Source organism: Sander lucioperca, chromosome 11 (genome assembly GCF_008315115.2).
Source record: "Sander lucioperca isolate FBNREF2018 chromosome 11, SLUC_FBN_1.2, whole genome shotgun sequence".
NCBI lineage: Eukaryota > Metazoa > Chordata > Actinopteri > Perciformes > Percidae > Sander > Sander lucioperca.
The window spans coordinates 37510166-37523823 of NC_050183.1; the positions used below are offsets into that span (position 1 = coordinate 37510166).

The 13658-nt window shown below is 40.3% G+C and overlaps 1 protein-coding gene across 18 annotated transcripts in view; it reads right to left on the reverse strand.

Annotated features, from left to right (window-relative positions):
- The window catches only part of celf5a (cugbp, Elav-like family member 5a), a 197729-nt gene extending 184308 nt beyond the window's left edge, over positions 1–13421 (reverse strand). For 13 of the 18 annotated variants that reach the window (XM_036007214.1, XM_036007212.1, XM_031318220.2 and 10 more), the window contains exon 1: positions 12976–13420. In XM_036007214.1, the coding sequence (XP_035863107.1) occupies positions 12976–13333 (358 nt within the window). In that variant the 5' untranslated portion in view covers positions 13334–13420. Of the gene's footprint in view, positions 1–12975 lie in introns of all 18 variants that reach the window. The other 5 variants (XM_036007208.1, XM_031318221.2, XM_031318219.2 and 2 more) reach the window with 2 other exon arrangements.
- Between the last annotated feature and the right edge of the window lie 237 nt (positions 13422–13658).

The following is a 13658-nucleotide window of genomic DNA, read 5'->3' on the forward strand; positions in this document are numbered from 1 at the left end:
TTATTCAATTAACATACTGACTGTGTCCCAATTCCATATTAGATACTAAGAGTATACAGTATGTATTCTATGAAAAAATATCATGTTTGAAGTTAGTTTACAACCAATTCAAATACATATAAACACTAGACCTTCACACACAAATGTACATGCATTCAGCAACAAATATGAACACACAAATAACACAGATGTGAACACACTGCACCTATTAAGTTCCACTGTCACCCTCTTTCTCACACAAACAAAAACCCAAACGCTGATGAAAGAACTTACTATGATTCATAAATTACCTTACAGGACTAGGAATATAAGCATAAAATCAATTCTCTTGGTAGAAATATATATATCAATCAATACAAAAACCTTTAGTATAATTAACTTTCACAATAAACACTACACTACTTCATTCATATAAATGTCCCCAAATTAAACTAAAGAACGTAAGAAATAAAGAGAAAAAAAAACAGTATTCCATTTTTTTTTTTGTAAATAAGAACTAGTGCAAAGATATGTTTGACAAAACTTCCAAGATTACCAGCTAACTTTTAACTTTTCTGAGCATTTGCACACATACAACAGCAGTTGCATAATAGGCATTGCATCAACGCCCTAGGAGTTAGCTAGCTGCACCGCTCCCTAGCCAAATACTACTCTATTAGCTTAGATAACCTTTAGCATGGCTAGCTAATGGCAAAATGTTATAATAATTGATTTCTTGTCATGACTTACCAACTTCGACAAGCTTTAACACGACATAGTTTGGTAAACAGGTCCTCCTAAGCACATAGCTATGAAGTAGCAACAAAGTAGTATCTTACTTGACATATTTGCGATGGAAAATAACACTAGTTTATCAACATTTACGGGGTTTGTTCATGGTTTGGCTTTAAGTAAAGTTGTCTCTCCACACCGGAAGTTTCTCGCGCTCGCGACCCTCGTACGCAGGTCTCATCTGATTGGCTAATAGCTTTATTGGCAAGAATGTTGAATTTGAATACACTTTATTGCCTAGGCTAAAATACATATTACATATAACTACGTTTTACAATCGAAAACAAAATAGATACTTACAATGTAACAACTACACTTTAAATGTATGCAATTTAGTTTCTGTCTTGCCATTAAGCGAAAAGGGCCAGGCTTAAGTAGTATTTGATAAATCAGCAGTGTATGCCATTTAGAGTTTATGCAAAGTTGTTTTTGACCAAATAAATTGTTATTTCATGTAACTAATTAATAAATACTTTAAAAAAATCATTATTAAAAATAAGAAATGATACAGGCCATATTGTGTGAAATAAATGTATTTGTTGTACTAGTAACCTCACAGTACAAAGTGCTGGCTCTTATTTGTTTGAAATCTGAAAGGCATTCATTTATTAAAATATTCACTGCAAAGCTCTTTGACCTTCATGGGCTGCTAACTTTAAACAATTATCATTTTGTTTGTTTCGTTCGTTATCCATCCCCATAACAAACTCAGGGTTTGGTACTTCTTGTGCAGTTTTTTTTCCAGATGTTAAAGATATTTATATTCTAGTAGGACCATGAAGAGATTCATTTGTGCCTGCCACTATAGCAACTGACAGCTACAGGCTGTGACGTCAGCTGCAGGAGCTCAATATGCACATCCTACTTCTACATTAGCATTGGGCATAAATCGTGTACTGCAAAACTGTTAAATATGAATGCAATTCCAAGGAGACTGGGTTGGTTTAAACCACAACGTCTCTCTTTTCACTCTGCCTCTTTGCTCCCTTTTCTCCATCTCCTTGCCCCAGAGGAGCCAAACTGCCCCAGTGTTATGAAAAAGTGTGAACTTGCTCTCAATGTGGCATTTCCTTGGCCAGAAAGTGTGAAGGTAGCAGAAACCAAGTCAGTCCTGGCGCCGGTCTCACCTGCTCCCTCACACATCATTTGCACTCTTTGGAAAATGCTATCACTGTGGGTAGATTACTTGCTTACTTCATTTACTGCCATGTGGGGCTCCGGGGGAACTGATAGCCTTTCAGAGGGGTCGGAAGCTGAAACACACATCATCAGCACTGATACAATGTGATTATGACCTGAATCATTGCCAGCCAGGGAGGCAGGAGGCTCAGTGGCGCAGATTGACCGTGAGGGGGGTAATCAGTTTGGTCTCGGAGAAGCTTTTAACTCACATAATCACTCCCTCACCTTTGAAAAAAAAGATCCCGGTCTGTTCACACACTCAAACAATCATGCCAATGTTCAGGGAGAAGGAGAACAGATTGAGGGAGGACAGACAGAGAGGTATAATAAAGAAGAGGTGGAGCATGGAGTTGGCAGGGACTTTCCAAAATGCTCTCACTCATTGTTCTGACAACAATATTTTCTCTGCCCAGGCCTAATGGGCTTGTAATGAGCACTGTAATATAAGCAGTAGCCTAGCGTAACCTGTAAACCTTAATTAAGTCAGACAGCCACCTTAAAGGGAGCCAGCGCCTGTGCTCAGTCACCATCTCATGATCCTGAAGCTGACTATAGTCTTCCATCACTCCTTTATCAATCACTCCATCCCTTCATCTCTGCTACATCCAGCTCCAAGTCCTCCTCCCTTTCTCCTTTTACTATCCCTCCCATCATCCCTTCACCTTGAGCAATGGCTGGGGGAGGATGCATCGATGTCCATCATGAAGGCAAGAAATAGTCCCCGGACCCTCCCTCGTATCCTCTCTGACCCCTGAGTAGGAGACCTCAGCCATTGATTTGTTGCTACTCGCTCACATAGACTACACTAGCCTCCAAGCAGCAGTCAAACAGATCCATAGGCGCAGATCCCGGAGAACTGCCTGTGTGCGTGTGTGTAAAAGTGTGCATATACAGAACATATACAAGCACGTCTCATGGTGTGGCGTGCATTGCCTAACGAGTGCGACAAATGCAATAAATTATTTCTGAAAGGCACTGTGTGTATTTCGGGATCATTACTAAGCAAAGAAGCCATCATAACAATGAAAAGAGATAGATTTTGACACCTTCACACACACAATCTATTGTGTATCTCTGAGGTTAAATAGTTCTCTCAAGGCACAAGTGGTTCATACATAATCCAACTGTAGAGTATTTCTCTCAAAAGCTGACACAGGGCTCTATGCTGTAGGCGTAGTAGCATTAGGAAGGCTGAAAACAGTGATACAGTTCCAACTAGTTCCTGATAAAGTTCAGTGACGTGACAGATTGCTACCGGCCGTCCATTCCCAAGTTGGCCGGAACTCTTACTAACATCTAGGATATGGCTTTGGCATCCTCCACCATACTGTAGTCTTTAAAGTATACGCCTTGGCTTCTGTAAACTATCTCTGTACTTCATCCCTCTTCTGCTATTAGAGCCAGGGCCCATTGACAATCTATAAATACATCTAGTGGCCTGCATCCCTGATGAGCAAGCTAATTGACATTGTTAATGGATGGAGTTTCACAGAGCTGTAAATAATGTGTAGGTTCACTTATTGCCTCTGCCGTGTTACTTCTGGGAGGGCAACAAGAGTTTACCTGCCAAGTCCCGTCTCTCCAGCCCGTCGTCGCTGCCTCCCTCCCCCAGCCAATTCTAGGCCAGGGGATTTACACAGAAATCAATAATCAAGTTTCTCTGAGACAACCCCCCCCCCCAAGTCAAAGTCAGAAAACTGCATTTCCTGCTTTTCATGTACTGTAACAACCTCTTGGAAAAACAAACAAGACCAGACAAAAGGAAATAATAAAATCACTTTCACTTGGCTCACACCCATTTCCTGCTGCTGTATATGGTACAACACAGTGCACTATACTTCCACTGGTGCAAAGTCTTCATTTAACGTACCTGATTGACATATTTGATGCTATATTACCTACAATGCTTGTCCTCTTTTGAAAGGTGAAAGGCATTTAAACCTTTGAGACGGATCAATTGATCATAGCAAAGCCACAATCATAGATGACAGATGCAGACAAAGACACGGGTCAGGTTTTCAGTCACTTTGATTTTACTAATTGAAAGATACCTTTAAAGACAGCGCTTCAAAGGACCCAGAGGTTGCTCGGATGGAGTGATTGAAAGAGGAATGAGGAAGAAAGACATGTGAGGAGGAGGAAAAAACACGACCCGGCTAAGGGACCGTTCGGTATTTATGGAATGGACCACAGGAGGAAAATACAGGAGGGTCATGTCTTTTTATTCTTTGTTGAGGGGAGGGTCACCCAACATTTTTTAGTCTAGGGTAAGGGGGGGTCACCCAACTTTTGTATTCATGAAAACAAGTGGCTTGTCTGGTGCATATCTTTCCATGTAGCTCTCAGTCTCGGCCCCCCATCACTAGCAGATGTGTCTGACCCAGACAGGGGCAAACTACGGCCCACGGGCCATGTACGCCGTTAGGCTTTTTAATCCAGCCCGCCTAACTTGTTCAAACTATATATTAAATTTAATTATTAACTGATTGATGAAAATATTGCCAGCGAGTTAAACAAAAAGGCAGAGTCCTTTACGTTATATTCATTAGCACTGGATGAAAGTGGTTTTGAGCTACTATGCATGTGTTTTGTTGAGGTTTCTGGTGTAATGTTGCGACTGGAGCGCAGTATCACAGAACAGAAGGCATCAATAAATTGTTGGGGAGGGTCATGCCTCTTTTGCCAATCATTTTGGAGGGTCATAGAAAAAGTTATTGCTGGCGAAGGGAGGGTCAAGTCTATTTTGACTAAAGATCCCAAAACTCCTCCGGTAGCCCCTTGAATAAAAAACGAACAGTCCCTAAGACAACACACATGCATTCTTCTTTGTTGTACTGCTACACAGGCCAGCTTGAGAGGAAACATTACTTGCACCGGTCTTTATGAACCAATTTTGCAATGAGTACTCTGCTTCCTACTTCTTACTATAAAAGTATGCATGTCAGAATATACGACTTTGTGTACCTGTCCCAGCTTTCTTTTCTTTTTTCTTTATCTCATGTCACCACTGAGCTGGAGAAGAGTAATAATTGACACTAATGGTCTGACTAACAAGCAGGCACCAGGGTGTTAATTGCATTGACGTATATTTCCTAGTAACCACATTCAGCCCGGAGGATCCCAGAAATACTATCTATCTATCTATCTATCTATAGATCAAAAGAATGGCAAAGAAAGAGCTATGAAAGGAACCCAAAAGCAGATGATACAGATATGAGAGCCCATCAGCCATTAATTAATTTGAGTAGTCTTTTTTAATTAAGCCAGATCTACGGTTGAACAGTGAACCACAGAACGGGTGCCATGTTGGAACTCATATAAAGTCTGCGTACACTGCTCATTCAACCACATTTGATCATCAAAAAAGGAACACAAATTCTATCTTTCATCTGTGTGTTCTGCACTATTTGGCACACATTTTGCTTGTATCACACACAAAAAAAAAATGTGGATGCGATACATCTCCAGTACAAAGCGCCTGACCAGTTTGTGTCTCTGGCGATAAAGCACAGAGACTGTTAGCTACAGCGTCGCCGCTTCAGCGGGAAAGATAGATGGAAGGAGTGAGGGGAGAGATGGCTGCGTGATGGAAGGGAATGGGGTGTAAGGAGGGGGGCTGACTACGCTGGAAATGAGGGGGGGCATACAGTCGCCCACAGATGCTCCCTCTGTCTCTCCCTCATTCTCTCTCTCCTTTTCAGCACAGTATGGGAGCAGTCTTTTGGGGGAGGCTGGCAGGCAATCAGTGATGTCATGCCAGCAGTGCAGCGATGGCAGCTTAACCTATTTTCGGAAATACCACAGAATGTCTATTTTTAACCGTGCTGAGCAGCATGTATCTTCACACATCCCTCACAGACCTGAGCAATCATAGACATTTTCTAATCTAAAATGTGTCTTCATCACAAGTTGAGGATTGCTTGATATCTGTAGGAAAAGGGTCTCGATGCTGATAGTGCTGTTTACCATGTCGTAATTACCAGCGAGGGAGGTATTATCCATGTTGTCAATTGTAGCATCTTTTAATCTGCTGTTACAGCAAATATAATATAAATATAATAATAATTATATATAATATAATAGCCATTAAATAGTAAATTGCCTCTAAGACCAGTGGCAAAAGTCATAGTATTTGCACTAGCAGCAGTAAGTATTACTAGTGTTACGGGAGGGATTTTCTCCTGTTAACAGGTTCCAAGTGATTATTTTATACATCTGCCAAACTTGGCCTCTGCTCCTCCTCGTCCTCCACCCCGCCCTCCGGTGTCCAACCTGTCAGATCCTCCATGTCCCAAGCTGAGCCATCACTCTACTCTCCCACTGCCTTGGGATAAAAGCAACTATATGTTTCTGCATCTCTGACAAACACTTCATCTTTTCTCCCTCCACTTATCCATCTGTCCATTCATCCATTGTTCTGTGCTATGTGTCTGTCTGTCCTTTGCCTTGTGGGCCCCGCTGCATACATGTGCCATCCTCCCTGTCCAGTCGTGTGACAGGGCTAAGTCATTTCCACAGAGCTTTGTGTTTGCGTGCACTCCCAGGCAGATACATGTACGACATTTATGCATTGTTCATTCACACCGGCATCAAGGGCTCAACCATTTGGCAATCAGAGAGATGTGACAGCTTGACTAATCTGTGATTGTTTTTTGGCCAAAACATGGGGGTTAGCAAGCCCTCCAAGGGCACAGTACTATAAGGCAAGACAAATAACTTATTATTTTCCAGGCTTGTACAAGGCTTTATCGCATGAGTTCTCCTGAACCATTCCAAAATGGAGAGGGATTATCACAAAACATTGCATTAAAATCTCCTTTCTCCCCTCTCCCTTGTTATTTCATTTTCCATCTAAAATGAATCTGTGCCCAGCCAGGCTCAAACACAACATTAAAGACCTCATGCTATTCTAACAGAAAGCGCCAACCCCCTCCTCCCTCCTTTTTTTCCTCTGTGCCTTTATAACCCCTCCTCCGCCCCAATGGCACTCTCTGCTAAGCTACCCATACAAAATAGATAGGCTTCTATCCCTCTATTTAGACTAAGGAAATAGCTGTGACCTTTGTGCATCAACAAGATGGCGGAACGTCTCTACAGAATCTACCTTTAGAAGAGAAATGTGACCTTAAACACACCAAAAAAAATTCAACCCTAAATCCTCATTGTAAAATGTGAAAAGACTTTTAGCAGAGCCACAAATGCAGAAAGAAGTTTTAATGCATTTATATAATTTATATATAATTTATTATAATCTATAATTTAAATTATTATATATTTAATATTTTAGTACATTCAAATGTACCTCATCCCTTGTTGTATCAAATATATCGATGATATTTCTAGAATAAATGTATAGTAAAATTCCTTTTTCAAACATTATGGGTCCCTTTTGGAACGTATTTCAGGATACATTTACAACATTATATCACAGGAACAATCAGATCACCAAAAAATGTGTGTCAACCAACTCTGAGAAGCATAAGCAAACACCAAGACAGAATAACAAATGGATTTACTTCCAGGTAGCCAAGTGATGTGAAACCTTTCAAAGTGTCTTAAACCCTCAACACCCCTGCCATTATTATCATGCCTCCAGACATGACACCGTCCACAATCTAAAACAAACCCCCCACAGAGCTTAATTTAGTAAATTTAATGAAATACAGATGTAGTGTATGGTTTCATTAACAAGTGTCTTAGTGATGAAATTGGTCCATGTTTTCCCTTAGACCTCACAGTACATCTTTCCAGATCTGTCCCTGCTCCAGGCACCTATTAAGAGCAAACAAATTCAAGAAAGGTCATGGAATAATGGCACTTCTAACATACTGAAAATATAATATACTACAAGCCGTAATGAATGTTGCATTAGTGTAGGAAATCAATCCATTTAAAAGGATCTCTCGGGTGGGGATTAAGGGGTAAGAAACGGAGACGGAATAACAGCCAGGTGAGTTTGTTGTGTGGACACTAACCTGCAGCAGAGCGTAGCCTTGTCGGCATTTGAGATTGTCAATCTCCTTGGAAAACCAACAGAAAACGAGGAACAGAGAGAGGAAGGCAGCTCTCCTCATCCTGAAGTCAAGGCCCATAGCGCCTGTCAGTAGCAGTTGAGCTGCTGCATCTTTTATGAGGAAAGCCCTGTTGCTTATTACAATATTTACAGACGTTTAAAGATTGCGAAGCAAGTGTTGTTACTGCATTAGCTTGGCTCAGTGGCCTTCGCTCACTAGCCCTGACAGAAGATTTTATTCTAGATTTGTTCAATCGAACCACTGCACAGAACTGCAAGGTGTTTTTCTTGTGTCTCTGTGTTCACACATGGAATAAATTCCTCCTTTTATGAAACTCTTTAATGTCATTAACAACCACACAACGGTTATACTGGCACAAAGCCTAAGCTCTGCCGATGTCTGTTAAATCAGTAATCTGATCATCACAGAGAGTGTTGTGTATGTGCCGTCCATGTCACTTCTACAGCTCTGTTTATAGTCTGTAAGTGAATTTATCCCATCTGTTTCCCCAGGGGGAATGCTGTCCTACAGCAGCACCGTGATCTTTGACACTTTCCATAAGGCACACGCAATATGGAGACGTGTAGATGCACTCTCACTTCCATCATGTCAAAGAGGAGAGAGACGCTTCAACAAACCAGAGCTTAGTTTCATCAATGCTACTGTCTTTCAGCTACCAGCTCACATAGGAAAACTGCAGTCTCATATTAATACCATATCATTTTGGTTTGATGTCTCAACTACATCTGTTTCCTTCATTTTCTCTTTTTTTTTTTTTATTGGGAGGGCAACCCACAGAGGAACGTTATCCATCAGACTAGCTCTGAGGGAGAAAAAAGAAATACAAACTTGAATACATATTTCATTAGATTATTCTGTGATTTAATGTGCTTCTGCTTGGCTGGCGTCTACAGTAATATCTCTGGTCCATTTATAAATGCATTAACACAATGACACCCGACACTAGCCTAATATTGATACCCGGGCTGAATTGGCCAGCAGACTGAAGCAGTGTAGGGATTGTTTTGTCTGTCTGTCTGTCTGCTTGCTGTGCTGAATCACACCTGCAGAAAAGAAAAAAAAAGATCTTCCTTTTCCTCATCTCGTTTGAGCTTATGATACTTCACCGCACGTGGGAAGATTAGTCAATCTCAATCAAACTCATGGGATAAAATCTGTCCAGACAAACAGAGCAATTCAACAAAAATCTCCACGGAAACAGATATAGCATTGCTCAGAGTGCTGTGCATGTATACGTCCACTTTTGCACACAAAAATGAACAAAAAATACTAGACAAACAGCAGGCTAAAATAAGTGTACAGATTAAAGCCTCGGTTCTGCATATATGCATGTGCATAGACGTGCAAGTGTGTGTTTTGCATGTGCTATAAGTGGAAGCTAATTAGAGCCAAAGGGAGAAGTTTTCACAGTGTGTGATAAATTCAACATCAGGAAATCCTCTACCTATTAATACCAATTGGGCGACAATAATTGGCAGGCCATCGGCAGCGTGTGCAGAATTAATCATTTGAAGAGCCAGACTAGACTGAATTTTTAATTGGCGGAGGCAGCCACTGTTTAGGGAGGCAACCAGCTGATCACCCAAGAGACTGCTGCTTCAGACAATGCACATTTGCTAATCCTCTTGAGTCAAGTTATTATGGCCATGCATTATTATCACGCTTTACAAACTAATTCCATGTTTTCCCTCATGGATTACCAAGGGGGGGGGAAAAACAGTTGCATAAGAAAAGAGAAAAATAATCAACACACAAAGCGCAATGTGGATGAAATGAAAATCAAAATGACAGAATAAGTGCAGTGACTACAAATGCACGACACTTAGAATGATGACAATAATGCGTGTGTGCTTATTCCTCTGTCCATCAATGTATTTGTCAGTCTGATTGTGGCTCTTTGAGGATGCTGTTCCAGAGTTTCCATCAGGATCCATACTCATAATCCTTTTTCTGCTTAATAATATGATTAACTATAAAATATCCTCATCAGAGATCATTGACATATTAGGGTTTGATTATGTATTGTTAATTTTGTAGCCTGGATTCATTACATTTTAAGCCTAATGAAATGGCCCTAAAACGTAATGACTGAACAGTACTTAAATTAATTTGTTGTGTGTAAATTAATGAATAAACATAAACCGATTTACTATGAGAAGAACATTTAAGATTAAGCGTCAATAAGTTTTACTCAGATCAGAGAGACAACTTTATCTACTTGCATTTAAACAAGCTAACGTTTTGGATTTTTGACTGTTTATTAAGTGGCAAAAAAACTTGTGATTGACATACAATGCAATACATACGCAATAGATACAAGTTCACAGGATTGTGTTACACACTTTTATAAAACGTTGGATTTCACTTCGTTCCACAGCTCTTCAGAATTTGAGTTTTGCATTTCAAACGAACAGGGGAGACCTGAGAAAGAAATAATTTCACTGAATACAAACATAATTTACAAATTTCATAAAACAATTTTCTTTCAGTTGTTTAACAACCAGGGCATAAGTGGTGTAATGTATATCTACAATTATAATAATTGCTGATAGTTATTATGATAATACAAGAAAACAGACAAAAAAACTTTTCAAATGTAAAAAACTCTTAATAGGTGAGCAAATAATTCACTATATTTAGTATTAGCAGTGCTAATGCTACTGCTAATACTAAACTACTGAATGTATGCCATAGCTGTAATTGTGCCATGTATACAGTATTTCATTTAAATTATACACAGAGCTATCAAAGCTCTATTTTCTGTCTTTGGAAATACGTCTAACAGCCTAAATTGTTGTTTCCCTGTCACCATGATCAGGCGGGCAATCACTCAAGAGCTAAATACTGCAAACAAAGTTGTTTAAAAAAGAGCTAAATACTGCAATCATTATGCAACACAGGGCAATGCTATTTTAGTATATGTATGCACAAACATGACCACACAACCACATACTGATGAATGCCAAATGAGTGCTACACTGAAGAAATGTCTTCCCTTCCACATACTGACAATTAAGAGCGTTAGCCATCTAGCATGAGGCTTCATGAAATATGTTGCTAATATAAACTATGATAGCATAATCTAATGGTACATGAAACCTTCATAAACCTAAACATAACATTTTTTTCATCCAAATGTGATCACAGAGATTTTGCACACTATTTTATAGATCACCAGCTAATTGCAACATGAACATGCACATCAAAAATAAAAATCTATACATTCAAAAAAAATGTTCTTTTTATTTCCTTAACTTTAATATCATCTTATTTCAAGGTATTCCTTATTGTTGCAATACTGTCTTCTAAAACTGCAATCAATTCCAGAATGTCAGTCATATCAATGAATATATAGGGCAAAAAACAAAACAAATATTAGTCTATTTTTGACACAGCCTTAATACAAGGGCTTTGTGACATGCAGACAACCTTTGTTGTGGTAGCACATTACATATCTTTTGATGGTGATTCGATATGTCATAGAAGACATTGTTTGCAATGTTTGCAAATGGCATTAACATTACTGTCACAGATTGTCAATTGTCGTTTCTAAATGTCACTGCAATCAAAGGCTTATCTCCTGTACTAACATCCCTCACACATAAACAAGTGCGAAATGGGGAATGCAAAAGGGGGGGAATTGAATTTGGAAAGAGGCTTTTATTTTTACCAGTACTGTGACAAAATGATAGTCATGTGTTATTGGTCTGTGACATCTATAGGGCAGTTTTAGAAACAGAGTAAACCATAGATGAAAAGAATAGTGTTGGACAGTGTTGGTTTTTCTCTCTTTGAATCATGAATGTGGTGTTGTATAGGCTATGTTAAAACTTATGATTACAATGGAAATAATAATTCTGATACTGGTCACAGTCATTATTATCATGGAAGCGTAAATGTCACTGTGATTGCTTTAGCAATATACAGCCCTCTCAAGAGGTTAAAATGTCCAACCTGGCTGAGTGCAAAAACAAACGTCATCAACAAAATGAAAGTTAGTCGTTAATGATGATGATGATGATGGTGATGATGACGTCTACACTGCGTGCATCGACTATGAGGGGGGGGGGTCACGTATTGTGAAATGGTATTCCCACCCAGGCAGTGATCTACCACCGCACATCCTTGATAACTAACTTCATTACGGAAGGTGGAAGTTGTCACTGTGTGCAGTGAGCTGAGTGGATGTACACCCTCCCGCCTCCCTCAGCCTTCCATTTCAGCACAGGCAGCGCAGCATCACTCTCCCTGGCGACGACCGTCATCTTGCGACAGTTCTTGCGCCCTTTGGAGACATTTGTATTGAACTGATTTCACTGTGTCGGGTTTGCACGCAGCCCCATTCGCACATGGGGAGATGTTAAAAGAAAGCGTACGGGATGAATAAATGATGCCGCCCTCCGCGAAAAGACGGTACTGGCTGGCAAGGGAAGGCTCTTTAAAAATGCATCCTTTCCGAGCGCCTCTGCCCCACTTAAGAGCGTGTTAAGGAAACAGCAATAAAATAGCCTACAGAACATGGCCAACACAGTTTGTCACCCTATCATTCGCGATACTGCAAGCGCTCCTAATATTAGTAAATCTCCCATTTTGCTTGTCCGTGTAATAAAGAAATATGTGGAATTATCAAAATGGAAATACAAATGCTCTAAAATATTAGATCACGAAGAACTTTATGAGCAAAGCACTCATAACTGGGACAAAATAACAAACCTCATGAATGTTAGATGAAAGTAGGCTATGATGCACATGATTAATTGTTTACAATAGTAGACTAATATATGGATAATAATAAAAAAAATAAACAATGAATAAACATGATCAAATGTAAAAAATAAAATAAAATAAAAAAAAAAAGCCTAAATAAAAAAGCAATTTCGCGTTTCTATTTCAACACAAAGGAGTTCAAAGGGTATGCTACAGGAAATAATAAGCAATTTTGAATCTTTACATGGGCCTCGCAGCCATATGAGGGGCGACACGTTACCTTTGTGCATGCCGGTGTATCGGTCCTTGAGAACTGTCAGTTCGTGGATTTTCCCAAACTGTTCAAACAGGGGTTTCAGGTCTTTTTCTTCCAAGTTCCGCGGTATCTGCCCGATAAACAGCTTAATGGCATCTTGGTCTTTCATGTTGCCGCTCTCCGGGTGAATTGAAATGGGTTCTGACCCGTTCATGGGTTTCGGAAATGTGATCTGAGGATACTGGTGCTGATGTGGGATAAGTAGTAGTGGTTGTTGGCTCGGTGGTGCCCCCGGTCCGGTGAAAACCAGGCTGGAGTAAGCGGGTTGGAGCTGCTGTGGATGGTGCTGCCTTCTTGTTTCAGTCTGAGTGAATCTGGCCATTCTGAGCTAGGAGCAGAGTGGATAATAATGACAACACACACACACACACACGAACACGCTCACTGTGAGAGAGCAAGCACTCAGCTGGAAACCAGGCTGACTTTCTATCCGACACACGCACACGCACGCACGCGCACACGCACGCGCGCGCGCACACACACACACACACACACACACACACACACACACACACACACACACACACACACACACACTACGAGACAGGCAGAGGGGGGTGATAGCTGCGGAATAAGCGCACGGGAGCGATATTAGACGCTCTGGAGCGACACCCAGCGTCACTTATGAAGTACTTCATCTTAGGAGA